At 45.3% G+C, this 17,191-nt stretch overlaps 2 protein-coding genes across 2 annotated transcripts; both read right to left on the reverse strand.

Moving 5' to 3' along the window:
* Nucleotides 1–141: 141 nt before the first annotated feature.
* Nucleotides 142–10,269, reverse strand: nfil3-5 (nuclear factor, interleukin 3 regulated, member 5). Its single transcript, XM_069704935.1, has 2 exons — nucleotides 9,794–10,269; nucleotides 142–4,534 (listed from the first exon to the last, which is right to left on the reverse strand). The coding sequence occupies exon 2, from the start codon at nucleotides 4,011–4,013 to the stop codon at nucleotides 2,148–2,150; it is 1,866 nt and encodes a 621-aa protein (XP_069561036.1). The 5' UTR covers nucleotides 4,014–4,534; nucleotides 9,794–10,269; the 3' UTR covers nucleotides 142–2,147.
* A 3,776-nt stretch (nucleotides 10,270–14,045) lies between these two features.
* Nucleotides 14,046–16,707, reverse strand: LOC138624604 (NFIL3 like protein-like). The gene is made up of 2 exons (XM_069704936.1): nucleotides 16,585–16,707; nucleotides 14,046–16,026 (listed from the first exon to the last, which is right to left on the reverse strand). The coding sequence occupies exon 2, from the start codon at nucleotides 15,950–15,952 to the stop codon at nucleotides 14,699–14,701; it is 1,254 nt and encodes a 417-aa protein (XP_069561037.1). The 5' UTR covers nucleotides 15,953–16,026; nucleotides 16,585–16,707; the 3' UTR covers nucleotides 14,046–14,698.
* Between the last annotated feature and the right edge of the window lie 484 nt (nucleotides 16,708–17,191).

The raw sequence follows: 17,191 nt of genomic DNA on the forward strand, positions 1-17,191 counted from the left end.
CTGCTCGCTCTGAGTGGTGCTGGCAGACTGGGATGTCTGAGAGCTGTGAATCAGCTGGTCTGGATGTGAGCGTGTGCTCGGTGCTACTTTCATGATGCATTTCAAAAAGAGCGACTCAAAAACTCCAGAAGAGACAGAACGTAAATTCAACAACCGTTTTATTTTTTTCCCCCATTTTGAAAATTTCACAATCAAAAATGAGTGGGTTTTTTTTTTGGGTGATCATTTGCGTATCCACGTGAAGTATTGCAATACATTATCACTTCTGGACAAGCCTTAATCAATTTTCTTTTTTTTTTCATTTTCGGACCGCCTTTCGGCAAACAACGGTTATACAATAGCACAGAATACAAATGGTAACTGGGGCAAAGGGTAGCATGGGTAAATACACAGCACAACCAGGAAGAGCATAGAGCAAAATGACACAAGTGGATGACAGAAAATTACACGTAATAATAACCAAAATAAGAACCGAATACAATAGAAAATAACATTATTAATAAAATAATAATAAAATAACGACAGCAGTATACAAGATAAGAGAGACAATTTTACATTTATACATAGTGGCCAGAGGCAGGCACTAGGAAGTGAAACAGTTAAACTTGTACAGACTGAATGATCTACTGCAGCTACTGGAGCTTCAACAAGTCAGTGCTGAGGTGAGTGGAATCGTTAAGACATTGGCCAACGTGGGGACGAGGAACAACACAATAAAGAGGCACCTTATGAAGAGAGAGCAGCTTTGCTGGTTGCTGGAGAGCCATTTTATTTATTAGACAGACAATTTGTGTCTGGAAATGAAGATGTATTGATTTCAGTTGAATGGGTGCAAACAAGGCTCGCCTTGTGCTTGTCAAGTTTTGCCAACAGCGATGTGTAACTGCGTAGCCTTGACTTGATATGCGAATAACTGGCCTTGACTGCTTCGACAACTTTTTGAGTGTCGATGTGAAATGTGAAGAAAAAAAAAAACCGCAATCTGAACCATAAATCTGAGAAGAAGAAAAAAAAAAAAAAAAGCGGCTGGTATCACATCAAAGTTGTAATACACTCATCAGTCCACCAGGGGAGGACGTGTCAGTGTCACGTTGTGCCTCGCCTAGCCGTGATTGGTAACACACGTATGACCAGGGTCAAAGAAAGAAGTCATGTGACGAAGTATGGAGTAACGTAATCTAGTTCCTTACATAACGTAAACTACATAACATACGTTAAGTAATTTACATGACGTACGTACAATTTCGAGATCTTTTTTTATACTCGTAACTACTTGATTTTTGTTGACCAAACTTTTTCACGCTTTGGCGAGGCAAATCGTGACACTTACACGGCTACGTGGTCGACCGGGCATATTACACGCTTTAAGGTGTTATCAGGTTGAAAAACATTTTCTTCTTTTTTGTACAAGTTGAGGCTCATGCTTTTTAGTAAGAGAAATTCTTTGAGGCATTTTCTAGACAAAGAGGGACTGTACAAGGTGTCTCGAAACAACAAACCGATCACTTTTAAGTCTACGACTTCCGTATCCCACTGCTTTTATTTTGTTTTTTTTGTTGGTTTTTTTGCCACATTTTTTTCTTAAAATATATATTCCATATATGCAAATTTATATGTCACAGTAATATACAATCTAAGTGCTTCAGGAGTGAAGGGGACTTGTGTGCAGATGGTTGAGAGGGAGGAAGGAACGGGAAGAGAGGGAGGAAGAATGTAACTCTGCCAAAAAGGGAGATGGTATAGGAAGGATGTGTGTCTTTGGTTAAAGGAATGTTCCCATAATGCCACAATAAACACTGGCCAGCCAATAAGGCAGTTTACAATAATGAATAATTGAATAATGTTTCGAGTTTTCCACAAGAGAAATACCCCAAACTCGCCCCTTCTGGAGAGTTTCATTCTTTCGCATCCCCTGTTAATCTATCTATTGGAGGAATCGGTGGGAGGTAGGAGAGAGTGAAGGGAGGGGAACAGGTGACACAGTGAAACTTGATGGTGAAATCACACCAGAGCTGCAACCTCGCACAGATCACCGGCTTCTTTTCTTTCAAGGTGCCGATGTCAGTCAGAATTGTCCGTCTGCTGCCGACAACAAGGAGGCGACAGAAAAAAAAAAAAAAAAAAGCTGAAGCTGCTCCTGTTTGTCCTTAATCTCGCCTCTTATTGCGACCTCCCCTCCCACTGCTGGATCCCTTTTTCGCGCCCTCCTTTTTCGCCTCCGCCCTCTCGTTCATCTGATGCTCGGTTACTTCCAAATACTCAGTGTCATTCTCCGCCTCTTTGCTCTCCCCGCTGGCCTGGCTGCTGTGAGGGTTGCTGGGTAGAGCTAAGTAAGGGTGCTGGGGCAAAGTGGGAGAGGGGGACATGGAGGTGGTGATCAGTCCTTCCACCTGCACGCCGGCCGCCCCATTGGACAGGGCTCTGTACTTGAGGCGGAGCTTGTGGGGCAGGGCGGTGGCTTTAAACTCGGCCTGGTACTCGCCGTGCAAACCGGCGGTTCCCCCCATCTTCTGGTGGTAGCTGCTGATGTCTGAGGAGGATGAGCAGGGGGACTCGTCGTCCGTGGAGCCCTCCTTATCGGAGCTACGAGGGTCTCCATCACTCGAGGAGGTGTCTTTAGCGGAGGAGTTCTCCTGATAGAAACCGTCGGCCCGGGGGCCTCCCTCGTAGGTGAGCACGGGGGGCTCTTCATCCAGTGTGTTGAGGTAGCCGTTGTGCTGAATGAAGGAGGACTTGGCCTCCTCGTTGCTGTGGATCAGATCGGGGGCGAAGGGGTTCTGGTGGCGTTCAGTGTGCTGAAGACTGGTCTCCTGACCCTGGTAGCTGCAACGAAGAAGGCCGCCGCGCTGCTGCTGGGCGTTGTGATGATACCTTTGCTGCAGCTCCTCCGCAGACTCGGCGTGATCGTTAGCGTATTCATACGGCGGCGAGTCCACGGTCTTCGTCCTCTCTAGCTTCTCTGCGACCTCGCTGATGGTCACTGAGCATTCGGAGAACTTGGAGGTCAAAGTGTGCTCGCCATGCTGAGGCGGTCTGCTCTGCTGGGACTGCTGGTCCTCCGGCCTCTGGCTCTCCATGGGGTAACAGCCGCTGCTGGAGCGGTACAAGATGACGCTCCTCTGTGCAGAGGTGGCCTGAGGAGCGGGACTGCAGGCCTCCATGTGGACCTGCTGCTGTTGCTGGTGATGCTGGTAGTCCATCGTACTTTCAGCCAACGGGGCGCCTTGCTGATGGGGAGAAACCAGAGCAGAGTGGTTGCCGTGGTAAGCCCCACTTGGCATCCCGTTGTGTATCGCATCGGGAATCCTGCTGCTGTCCAATCCGGCCATCTCCATGCTTGACGGCTCCGTCTTTATGCTGTAGCCCATCGGCTCGGGACTGTCTCTGGAGGAGCCGTCGGACATGTCGGACACGGACCCCCGCGGCGAGTACTTGTGGAGCGCGTTGTGTCGCTCGCCGCGGCTCGACTGTTCGGTTTCAGATGAGTCTGAATTCAGCATCACCTGGGACGCGCTGGAGTAGCCGCTGCTTGAGAGGTAGGCGTTACTATTTGGGGTGCCGTTGGAGCTGCTCCCGTTGCTACCGGTGCTACAGTCAGCAACACTGTTGGAGATCTGCTGACTTTTCTCCATGTAGGATGCTGTGCTGATGAGGCCGAATCTCAGCTTGAGCTGCAGGAGCTCCGTCTTCAGACGGACGTTCTCCTCGTTCAGCGCCATGACCCGGTTCTCTAACACCATGTCGTTGAGCCGGCGCTTCTCCCTTGAGCGCTTGGCTGCTTCGTTGTTCTTCCGCCGTTTTTCCCAGTAGGAAGCGTCTTTCTTCTCGTCAGATATGAACTCTCGCTTGCGGCGGGAAGACACGTTAGATTTGCTACCTTTCCCCTGGCGGCCGCTGCGTTCTCCGCTGTCAGGATTCGGGGACGGGAGGCCCCCGCTGTACGGGGAGAACTGGTCGACCTCCATGGCATTTTTGTTGCTGTTGGATGGGATGTGTAAAGTGAGACTTTCCATTTTTTCCCAGCTAGAGGCCAGAGTTTGACTCTAGCAAAGGGCAAAGGGGGGAAGGGAAAAGATGTAGAAGTAGCCTTCTGCTTTTTGCTAAGACGTTTGACTTATGTCGCAGGATCAGCAAAAACTTGTGGATGAGGTATTTGTGCTCCTCGGAGGGATCGCCTCATTGATTTCTGCTCCTTATATTTCAGGATCAAAATGTTCAAGTGTCCAAACTAGCCAGGAAGATTAAAAAGAGGTGGAACTCCACAAACACCTCAGACATTGAAGTAGTGTTTTGACCAAGAAAACGAAGAAAAAAGAACCAAGTTTGTATTTTGGAGCGAACGGCCTTCCAAGTGGTCTTTGGACTCTCGCTGGAGGTGACTTTGAGTTTATCAACGTCTTCCTCGAATCGTCAGCAGAGCTGGGTTGCCTGCCGGGTCGCTGCCCTGCTTCTCTCGGAGTCCTGTGAAGGATGTAGGTCAGTCCGTCTACTTCTGGGCTCCTTGAGGATCGAGCTTCAGCGTGATGACGACTAACTGGGTTATTGAGAGAGGGAGAGAGAGACAGAGGGAGAGAGAACGTTAGATTAGCTGTAAAAAAAAATCACTGCGGTTCATTGTGGCATACAGTTACAAATAAATCAGGTCAAATTAGATTTATGAACGGTAGTACAAAGCTTTACTGTGAGTCCCTCTGGTGTAAACTCTTAAGGCTGGAGATCAATACACAGTCTGTTTATTCCAAACCCCCGAGGTTCACAGTGTTTGTCTGTGTTTTCTGTGTTTCCTCAACTTGAAGAAGAAAAGGGGGGAATGGATGTAGTCTGGGTCACAGCGCTCATGAAAGTGAGCCGCGGCCCGGACTACGCATGTGCAAGTGCCGCTTACTGCTCGGTCGGACACGCGAGCGGCGTTACGTAACGAGGACGGATGTCCTCAAACGCCTCACACGGAAGCTATTGCTGCTTTTGTACAATTTACCGATGTTTCCTAAACACCTCTCATTGCTAACAAAAACCTAAACATATTAGTACGGCTGTAGCTTAGGCATCGAAATTTGGTACCGAATGACAAAGCATTTTTAGACAGCAGAAAAAAGCAATCAAGTCGGTGCCATAAAAATATCAGATCTTTACATTACATTACTGTAGTTTTAGTGTTTGATGAAACAAATAAGGTGTAATTATAACTTTGTAAGTTTTATTTTCACAGCAGCGATGTCTCAGTTTCTCTGGTCACCGTCACACAGTCTGAAATTACGCAACATGCCAAAGCAGCTGAACTTCCTTGTGCTGTGTCAACACTGTAGATCAACAGGAAACTTTGCCCACAGACACGTCTTACATCATAAAGTAAGAAAACAATGCAGCACAAGCGGATGTTGGCGGTGGGCTGGTTATGTAATAACTAGATCTGCTTCTGTTTTTCAGGCCTTCGCTCCTCTCGCATTACACAGTTGATATGCATTAATTAACAACACATCATTACACTGAGCCCTGGAGTCCCTTCCAAACAGCAAAACATCTTTTTATGACACAGGCGCACACACAGAGCCAACGTAATAATCTAGGTCAGTGTGCCTGGGGTAACGATGACTGTGGTGTCGCTTTGCTTTTCATTCGCTGCACTGGAATTCAAAACGGAGCACAGAAAGAAGGTGTGACCTTTCATCGTTCGGAGGGTTTTTATTAGACTCGTCTGTCTCAAAATGTTCTGGTTTTTTTTTTTAGGAAGTGTAATCTAAAATGTTGGGAGTCTGGATTGAGTTCATTTGAGTCGTCTGACAGACGAGCAGGCAATTAACATGTTAGTACAGGCGTGATTTTAAGGAGTTATGTTGCAGCAATGATCTGATCCCCGCCCAATATTTGTTTTCCATATTACTGATCTTTTATTCAGTCCCATTTGCGCCATGCTTTTTGCGAAAATAATGAAGAGCTCCATTTTTAAACTGTTAAAATCTTGGACAGGTGAAGTCTGGCGAGAAAAAAAAAAATGCAGATGAATTTCAGGTCGCTGAAGGAGCAGCGAGCAGCTCCGGGGCTCTTTTTAATGCTCCATTATTTGCCTGGTTTTCTCTCTGTACAGGGAAGCCTTGAAAATGCGACCAGACAGAAGCGGCGCTGAACAAAGAAGCTCCACAGACCGTTCCTGCTATTTAAACAGCGGCAAGCGAGAGGGCGAAAACACGCTCACATCTCAGAACAGCACAACTTGTCTGGTTGAAACAGACTGGCTCAGAACCGACCAGCGATGCAGCGCATTGTTCCATTAACAGAACCCAAATGCTTCGCAGCGCCACATAACAATTTAATTGGGTGAATGTCTTTTCCAGACTGGTTACTGCATTTCTCTGCTTCCCTAAGAGTCGGTGACCCTGTTACATAATCTCCTATTCAAATATCCCACATGGTGACCTTGAAACAGCTCTGGGTAATTAACCATTGACTAAATCGGGCCAGTTGTGCTGTAACTCAGGGCGAGGTCTAAGACGCTTCAGGCGGTTGCTTTTTAAACCATTTCTTGTTTGTTTCTTGTTTCTTTTTCCTCAAACAACTTGCGTAAAGCTGCGCTGAACAGAAAGACATTTGAAGGCAATCACCAACAGATGTGGAAAATTGCCTCCACCCTTTTCAACCCTGAATGATTTTCATCAAGACATACATGAAGAAGAGGGGTGGAGGAGGGGAGTGGGGCGTGAAACAAAGGCGGGCGGGAAGGAAGCACGCATACGTCTGTGCTGTCCCACTGACCTAGAAACGACGCTAAGCAGTAAACACTCCTCCTGTCTTTGAGAGTGCGCCATAAAATAGGTCAGTGGGACTGTAAGGGAGGGAGGGCAGGAGAGGGAGAGAGAGCATTAGAGTGCACGCTAAAAATAGAGCGACAGAAAGGGGTGAGGGAGGGAGGAAGAGGAGAGGGATGGGGTGACAGGAGGAATTCAGTTCGGTGGACACGAGAGGAATTTTACAGAATCTGCAGCAGAGAGGAATAAAACAGACGAACTTGAATACGTCATCCGAATAAAAAAAAATGTGATTATGAAAGCCGCGGTGATTTTCATGCCACATTAATTCCGTCCGCTCCAGAAAACCCTGCGACGACTCTGCGCAGAGGCACACAACAATGTGAATCAGTGGCAGATGAAAAATGGTAGTGAGAGATGGGGATAAGGCATTGACGTCAGAGCACACACCCATCTCTGCAGCCAAATTCACATATAACAAGCGCTCCCCGGGGAGTGCGTGGGGAGGGGCTGCTGTTGTTGCTCGTAGTCTACGTGCTCTGAATTTTCTCCTGTTGCGGTGCAAAGCTTGTATAACACATGCATATTACATAGCAGCAGAAGCTACAGGTTACTGGCTGTGAAGGCAAATCTCCCTTTTCACTGTCCTCTTTGTGCCTATTGTGCTCTGAATAAAAGCCAAGACAGAAAATAATGAGATAGGCAGAGTACACTGTGTAATTGTCTCTTTGTCTGGAGGCTGATTTCTCATTAGAAAAGAATGATTGACTGCGGCTACAGTGAGCGCCTGTGTTTCCTTTTTCTTTTACATTTTTTTCTCTCCCTAAATCCCAGAGGTAGTTCTCAGGCACTTGCCGCTCGGGGAGGGTTGGGGGGGGGGATGCTTCACCTCTGACCACCGCTGAGGCAAGTGTGAGTAAAAGGCATGGCATCCTCTTCCCCTCCTCCATCTTTTAGATGATCTAACACCACACACGTGGAGGGGCCCCAGCTAAGAGCCTCCATTTTGCCCCATGGCTTTGTGTCAAACAAAACTAGGAGACAGGAATTCAGACATTCCAGGTCAGCCACGGAGAACTATATGATTACCAACCATTTAACACAGGCTGGGACTAAAACAAGGTCTACCTGGGAAATAGAGGTTAAACATTCAGCGAGGAGAAAATAAAATACCTGTATTCCTTCTGTAAAATGTGACTGATTAGTATAGATTTACACATATTTTTAGGTTAAATCTGATGTTACAAGTCAAGTTTTTTTGTTTTTTTTTTAGCTACTTACAGTCGGCAGATAAATGCTGTGCAGATTTGTGAAGTAAAAGTCGTCAAGAGTTTAAAAAAAGTTTACAGAAACAACAAAAAAGGAAAACTTGCTAAAATAGTTGAACTTAGTTTCAAATCTGTGGGAATCTGTGGTCTCCTATTCCTCAGAGCAACAGACAGAGTGGTCAAAGTAGTCCTCCCCTGCCCTGTACACCTCCCTGTCTCCTCACCCAGATACAGGTCTGACCTATATTCAGTGAGCTGGCTGGGACAAGGCATCGCAGATGACTCTGAAACCAGACCAGCTGGCAGCAGGAGGACTCAGTAGAACTGAGCCTGCTTTCGCCAGACAGGGGTTTCCATGCATTGCATCACATCCTGAATGTTCACTTGTTATTTTCTAATTTTACAACAAAGTTGTGACGAGACCTTGCCGGGATCTTGGGACCAAAAGAAAAAAAATGAGAGTTAAATCTGGTTCTGCCTTTTTTTTTTTTTTCCCCTCTATGTTTTCCAGAGGAGGTGAAAGATTAAAGCAAGTTTAAAAATAGCTCGGAGACATGGAGCTGCTCTGTTACATCACTGATGGGAGCGTTTCTAGAGCACAGTTTCCACTTGCTAAATATCTCCTTTAGAAATAAGAGCTGTGTGTTAATGTTGATATGAATGATGGGAAGAAAGTGCAGGGTGTGAACGGGAATCAATTACAGGCCTCTGTGTCCCAGGCGGAGCAGCTGTTTATTGCTTCTCCCTGCTGTGCTGGTTATGTCATCCCCTCCAACTCCCTCACAGCAAAGCTCTGTGCTTTACTAAACACCTCATGGGTACACAAGAATCACCCAGTGAATCACTTGTCAGAGGAACTGAGACATTTGGAGCCTTTGTTGTTTGCCAGTGACCTAAATAACACAAAGCGAATGATCCGCCCGTCAGGAGAAAATAACCAAAAGGATGAAAAGATGAATTTATTTTATGGTAGATTCATGTTTTCCCAGATATTGTAGTTATTCTGTAAACTTTTGTCTGATATTAATACAGGCGACCTATCCGAAGAACATCTTTTTTTTTTCTTCACAAAATCTCCAGAACATCCACTCTGAAATGTTTTCACCATTTTTTTTTTTTTTTTTAAATAAATAATATCCTTTAAATGTATTAAGACCCAAAATAATCCATGTTTTAATCCAGCCCGATGTTTGCTTGCGCTGCAGTCGATGAGGTGAATTGATATCTCAGCAACTACAATGATCTACTGACCCGCATGCAACACGCACATATGAACCGCAGGACGCCACGTGCGGGAGCACATATAACACATGATGTGTCTGCATGAACCAGACAACACAGCACGAGCACAGCAGCTGCCCCCCTTCCCTGGAAAACACCACCATGAGGGAAATTACCTCGCCTTGACATTGGGCGCATAATGCCTGCTAATTATGCCCAACCACGTTTTTTTTTCCAGTCGGGCTGTTTTGTTTTAAAAATCCGAAAGGAAACAATAAAAACGCAACAAAGTCGCGCTTTTTGTCTCGTAAATTGCGGCTTTTACGCGACAAAAGAGCCGCAAACGTCTCAAAGTCACGGACGGACGCGGGGATCTCTGCCGGCGGAGCCGAGAGTCGCCATGTGAACAATAACCGGCCATGAGCATCATGTCCTCATGTCTCAACGCACAATGTTTAAAACACGCATATTAAACCGGAACAAAAGGAGAATATGAACACACATAAACATGCAGACATTACAAGAAGAAGAAAAAACGTCCGCCGCTCAGTCAAAACATACCTTTCTATGTCCTGGAGGAGGAGAAAAGATTCAGGCTTTCCCGACACAAAAGCTGTCTCGCTCCCGTTTCCTCCTTGTCTTGTCGCTTTTAGAAGAAACCTCCCACGATTAAAAAAAAAAAAAAATCGGGAAAACTTTGCTCTCCTGGTCCTCGTCGGTGCTCGGGTCGGTGCTCGGGTCGGTGCTGGTTGAGTCAGTGGGCTCGGCTGGATGCTGTTTCCGTCTTTTGGCTCGGGCTGCCTGTGTGCTGCGCGCTGCCGGACACTTTGCTCCAGTTTCTCCGGTTCCCTTTCTAGAGATATGTGTTAGTAGGTCAGCGGTTGCATAACAGCTCTTAGGCTGCCTCGTCACGTTTTTGTCCTCTGTCTCTCCGCGCGAGACTCTCTCTCTCTCGCTCTCTCTCTCTGTCTCTCTGTCTCTCTCTCTCTCTCTCGCTCCCTCCCTGCCTCTCTCTGTGACTGTTATTAACCCCTCTATGTTTCTCGTCCTCTCCACCCCGACGTCTCCGTCTCCGTCTCCATCCTTCCTACACGGTGAACCGCGCTCTCATTTACGGGAGTGGTTAAGTTTATAAGCGGGACACCATGTTACCAGAGACACCACGATGACCTGTTACTCATTAACTCTCGTTATTTATTAGCCTGAATATGTTCTCTTGGTGATCGTTTCTGGTTAATGGAGAAAAGACACAAATGAATTCTTATATTAAAGTACTTTGGAGGGGCCATTTGGTGCAGTGTATTTTTGACGGAGACAAAAGATTTATTGGATGATGTACAGATTATGAACAAATTAACAGCTTTTGCGTTAAACAATATTGCAATATTACAAAATAGATAGATAGGATGTATAATCACACAAACTATAAAATTATATGATGAGAACATTTTAACATTATCAACACCAGTTGGCCCTTACAGAAAAAAAAATATGCATTTCAACACGTGATCACATGTATGACACACGTATGCTCAGTTTGGCCCTCTCTTCCAACACCTGAAGGATTTATTTTTTTAATACTTCCATATGTAAATGTTACTATTCCTCTATGAAGTGCACAAATCTCAGGATCTCATTGTGACCTTGTGAGCACCCATCTCCTCGTTTTGTGTTTAATTTGGGGATTTCTCTGCAACTACACGACAACAAGCTTCAATCTCAGCCTGTAACTCTGCACAACTTTCATTTACACCCACGTAAACATTTAAATCCTCATTTTGAAAGCAGACATTTATCAGATGCAACTGTTATTTCCATGAAGGCCACAATGTTAACTGATAAACGAGTAAAAGACTTCCAGGAAAACCAGATGTAGTTCTCTGGTGGCCTTTTAACTGCTGAGACATGTTATATGTTGGTAAACAGTTAATTGTGGATACAAACCCTAACCCTATAATGTCTACAGTATTGGCTGATTGAGCTTTCAAATTCAATATTGCATATTGATAAAATGACACTTAAATTCTGGATTTATACCTAAAGGGTTGTGCCTGTTGTCTCGGGTTTTCTCAGGGAGAGTTTCATCCAAGCCTGTTTCAGTAGGATGAAATCCTGCAGCATTGTTTGAAAGAAAATGTTATATTATACAAAGACATTATGGCATGTTTTATATGACCTGTGTTGAATAGTTTTCACATTTTGCACAGTGAATGTGTTCAGTTTGAACAGCATTATATTTTGCATCTGCGTCTTGCATAGTTACATGTTATTTCCTCGACAGGAGAGATTTGATGTTTTCTGCAATTAAATAGAAAAAAAAATTGCATCAATATATGTGTGTCTGCAAACCAGCCAAAGGAGTTGAAAAACATCAGCATATCTTTTGTGTTCACCATCCTTTTCCTTTCACTGTTACTGACATTATAATGCTTGTTGACTGTAAGTTGTATTGTGAGAAAATATATTTGCTTTTGACAGCTGCTGATTTAATTGCAGTTTTGGCCTCTTGCACACAGAGAAGGAGATAAGTGTTATTATTATCACTTACATTTATGTTTGCTGCTTGATGTCAATCCACAGTCGTGATTTGTTTTTCAATGGCATTTATTTTGTCTTCTGTGCTCAATTTCTTGCCATTAATCCTGCTAATTTATTGCTGAACGCTGACCTTGAAACACTCTCATAAATAAATATGCCGCTGTTTCTTCTTCATTTTTGTTTATCTATCCAGGAAATGGAATCTGCTCTGGAGCCTTTCTATTATCCCACAAAGCCCGTTGTTCTCATCACCACCATATTTCATGTGCGGTTACGTCAGCCCTGCTTCATATCAGACAAAACAACCACATCCAACCCACTTTCACACCCACATCCCTTCCCCCTGCTTTGTCTTAATCCACACATGTGCACTAGCTCCCCAAAACACACACACACACACACACACACACACACACACACACACACACACACACACACACACACACACACACACACACACACACACACACACACACACACACACACACACACACACACACACACACACACACACACACACACACACACACACACACAAACCATCATCACCACCATGCTTGCTGGAGAAACTGGCGGCCTTGAACTTGTCCTCACTCCTCCCCCCACCCGTCCTCTGTTACACCACCAACCCCCAACACACTCCACCATTTCTCCAGCTGCCTCTGCATGCAGGCATTCCCTTGGCAACTGTGGTGTGGTGGTGCCTGCCTAGCAACCAGAAGGTTTTTTCTACTCCTTCCTATACGGTGTATTATGGAATGGGGGGAAGGTATGCAGACTGGGCTGAATGGATGGAGAGGTGACTACATGATAAAAGATCTAATGTGGTTGTTTTGGTTGGAGCTTGAAGAATGGGTCTCTGGTCAGCTGATCTAACCTGCAGCGTTAAATCAGTTGAGGTTGTAAGAATTGTATTTTTAAAGTTCCTGTCTTGTGCTTGCACGGTGCTCTGGCTCCTAACATAAAATGTCCTCTCTGCTTGTTATGCATGTGAAGCATGTGATGCTGTAGTGAGCACAATGGAGGAGAAGACCTCTGTAGTAACACTGCTGTGAATGAATGAATGAGTGAGTCAGTGATCCATGAAGACACTTGGCGCCACCTGGTGTTGTTGATGAAGAAATACTCAGCACTGGGAAAAGGAAATATTCAGGACTGCATGAATACATAATAATAATAATAATAATAATAATAATAATAATAATAATGAAATTCAGTCATATTCTCATATAGGATTTAATAATTCACTGTATGCGCCGCTGCTGCTTTCTGGCTCCCCACTTCTTTCAGAGAGTATTTCACAACCTCATCTCTGATGTCCATGAGCAGATTCATGTTGTTTCCAGGTGTCAGTACATCCTGAACCTGTACCCTTCACTTCCATATGGGCCAATCAGTCTCCACCGCAGCTGCTTCCACGCTAAAAATAGCTTCTCTGCTGCTGACGTGATAGATGACTCATGCAGAGGCTCACTCCCCTTCCTTCCCTGCATTCACCCCTCTCTCCCTGCCACTGTCCCGCACCCCACTGTCCCCTCTGAATCTCCAACCTTCGCTCAGTACAAGCAGGCTGACACTGAAGCAGTAGTTACACTTTTAAAGCGTTTATTAAAAGGAGGAAGGATATAACTGATATCAGTTTGTCTGAAAGAGAAACTGGTGACCTTTTCAGAAAGTCTTGCGCAGTGCACCTCCGTCAGGCATTCCAGTGCCACACCTACCAACGCTCTCTCCGTCCAGCCACGCTGAGCCTGTGATGTAATTCAAAATGCAGATTAGAAAAGGCTTCGGGCATTTTACATTTGGATTATGTATCTCTTAAATTATGGCTTTCAGAGCAAAACAAAAACCACAGTGAGGTCTTCCAAGGTTTAATTTACCCGATGGATTTGCTCGCTTTACCAAAATGCAGATTTATTATAATCATATCTTCAGAGACTGTGATCTTCTGCTGTCACAGTTAAACCTGAAGCAGGTTGTTTATACTTTTATTTATGTTTTTGGACTTAAATTTTATAACAAATTAGATACGTTCCTAAATTACAAAATAAAAGTAATTGTAATCAGTTACTGAGAAAAAATATGTAGTTTCATGACTATTCAAAAATGCTGGTGATAAACAGCTGCTACATAAGTTAGTCGCCTATATATGATATTCATTCAGTGCATCTTTTAGTTCTCTTGAATTTGAATTTGCACAACCTCTCGTCTGCCAAACAAATCAAAGTGCATTCCTCTGAGCGACCAAACCGAGGACACAAACGTCGTTCACTGCTGGAAATTCAAGAACATTTTTATTCTGAGATTCAGAAAAAGACTCAAACATTGCTGTACACTGTGAAGCTCGTCTACAAGCGGTGAAAATAATGTCAACATTAAAACGCTCCAAACATCTGGACGTACAGTAAAAGAAACAGTCACATACAATAAGGAAGCTCCCGAAACCACCATGTTATGTCGTTCTACATTTGGTGCACGTTCAGTGGGATTACGCAGGTTTACACTGCGTCATTTAAATTTATTTTTATTTCATTTCATCACAAATGATCAGTTACTTTACTTTGAAGAAGTGATTGCTTGTTCCAGTTTCAACTGTAACCTGCAACCAATCGCATTTCAGAAGTACCTTCTGTCATAAGATGAAACCAGATTTACTGAACAACCAAACGTCACTTTGATCACATTTAACACAAGTTAATGTTACGGTGAAGAGACGTGTGACGGACGGGTGAGACTGACATCCTCTTCCAGTGTTTCTGACTGACCTGTTCAATCTAGTGTGGAAAAATGTACAAAGTCTTTTAAAATCATCTGAAATCAGCGTGATCCAAAAGTCAGGAATCACTTTTACAGTTATTAGAGGTGTCGTTGGGGAGATGTGACGTCTGTCAGCTGTGGTCTGAATTTGACCTTTCTTCTGCTTTGGCTTTAACCGATCTTAGAGAGCAGCTGTTGGGAGAAGAGCCTCTTGAGCTGAGCCACCTCCTGAGACAAACCCTGGATCTGCGACCTCAGATTGGGGTTCTCTGCTGAATACTTGTTGTCTCTTGAGTTCTGCGGAAATGAATTATAATATTCAGAGGGTGAACCCTGATACTGCTGCCCATATCCACCGCAGGCCTCCTCCTTGGAATAAGAAGCCTGGCCGTCCCAGGCCACCTGCTGGTGGCTTCTCATCTGGTTGCTTGGTCCCACCGTGGCGACGGGGAGGCTGCCGTGTCTGACGTCGGGCGACAGAGACGTCTCCCCTCCCTCGCTGCTCCCTCCGGGGCCTTTGAAGCGCAGCTTGTGCGGGAGGCTCCTCAAACCGTCGGGTGAGTCCTGTCTGCTCGCGTACTGACTCTCGCAGACCTCCACGGGACAGATGTGCGAGCCGCTGCCCTGCTGCTCCTCTGCCAGCTCCCTCGGAGAAGGCCGGCCAAACCCGCCCGGCGCGTCGTCGAAAAACAAAGGGCTGCCCACGTTGGAGCTGCATGAGGTGGAGACGCTGGACTCCTCCGACGGGCTGTGAGTCGCCGGAGGTTCAGATGCCCTCGGCCGATAATTGGCACCCTGTGGCGCAGGCTGGGGGAGGGTGTGCTGGTTGCCGGGCTGTGTGTTGAAGTACGAGGGGCCGTCGGTGTGAGTCTGGTAGTAATGTGTTGTCCTGGGTGCTGGGTGGGCAGAGTGGGGGGCAGACAGTGGCAGGATGGACACGTCAGACGGGTCCTTAACCAGACCAAAGCGAAACTTGAGGGCCAATAGCTCGGCCCTCAGGCAGGCGTTCTCCTCCAGCAGAGCCAGAACCCGCCTCTCCAGAACCATGTCGTTAGCTCTGCGCTTTTCTCTGGACCGTTTGGCCGCCTCGTTGTTCTTCTTCCTCTTGTCCCAGTAGCCGTCGTCCTTTTTCTCGTTGGGAGTGAACTCCCGTTTGCGGCGTGCGTTGCTGCTGTTGTCCTCCTCCCCGCTGCTCCCGTTCATACCTTCAGCGCTGACGGGCCTCTCTCTGCGTTTGGGGGCGAACGTGTGACCCAGGAGGGTTCGGGCCAGCTGGCTTGTGCAGGACAGGATGGAACCAACCTCATCGGTGAAGGACCCAGCTCCTCCTCCTCCTCCTCCTCCTCCCAGGGGCCTGGACTCGACACCCAGCGGGGGGGCCACCGACCGGTCCTGGATGATGGCTCCCACAGTCTGACCCGTCATGTTCAAACACCTGCTGCAGGGTCTGAGAAGAACTCACTGAAGGCTCACAGTGAAATGCGCTGCAACAGCACCACCTAGTGGTGAAGAAACACACGCATGCGGTGAGGTGAGGATTTGTTTACAAGGGTGCAAATTGTTAAACCGACTTAATAGCCTGCTATTAAAAGCTCTGATGGATTTAACAGCAGGAAAAATACTTTGAAATCAGATGAAAAACTTTCGTAGTAAATAAATAATTGGAAACGCAACAGTTGGATGAAGCTTCCTTATTGCAGACACACTTGTCTTATTTGATTTTAAACCCAATATTTTACCCAAATTATACACGAAAACCTTAATTTACAGCAAATCAGCATATATGCTATTTTATAAAGAGGGATATCGATGAGTCAAAAGAGACACAAAATGAAGATAAAAATAAGAAATATGAAGATAAAAAAAACAACTAAATTTGACATAAAACATTACATAAGCCTTGAATAGTGTATCGTTTAGCTTTAAAGTGCTACAATCTCATCTTCATCCTATTTATGATAAATTAATTAAAATTTAATTAAAAAAAGATCCAGTTTTTGGTTTTGTTTTAAACGATGACATAAGTGACAATAAAATGTGTAAAATGTTGTACTTACAAAATGAAAGCGCAGCTGAGACCTTCGACAAACTGCTTCTCGTGTGAGACTCGTGCTGCTCCGTCGGCTCATCTGGATCTTTCTGAGCCGCAAAACTCCGCATCTCCCTCGTTTCGTCCCCCTTTCTAGTTCAACCCGGGTCGGAACCTCACCCCGTGTAACCCCCCCCCCCTCTCCCCCCCCCCAACCGGAAGCGAGCTGAGTCAAAACAGACGCGCAGCAACACACGCGCTGCTTTCAAAATAAATCCGAACCGGTGGTTTCATTTAATATTTGATGGCAGCCGGCGGGAAACAGCAACAAGACACGGTATTTTAAAAAAAAAAATATATATATATATATAAAAACACTTTATATCACAGTAGAAATTTTAATACACAACTGGCCACAGTAACTGATCATGTGAGATTAAAACCATAAAACAAGGTGACAGCAAAATGCATTGCAACTGGTGAAAAGCCTGTTGTAAATATTACTGCCCATATTTCAGCTACATGTTATGACGAGATAAGCATGTTAAAAAAAAATGACAGTAGGGTACATGTTCATATTAATGTTTAGCACACCGTGTGTTGTAGGTTAGTTTTCAAATTTACACCCAAAAATG

The sequence above is a fragment of the Brachyistius frenatus genome, unplaced genomic scaffold (assembly GCF_029030835.1).
Source record: "Brachyistius frenatus isolate BFR_SWC_R1_liver_20210118 unplaced genomic scaffold, ASM2903083v1 Contig_53, whole genome shotgun sequence".
In the NCBI taxonomy this organism is placed as follows: domain Eukaryota; kingdom Metazoa; phylum Chordata; class Actinopteri; family Embiotocidae; genus Brachyistius; species Brachyistius frenatus.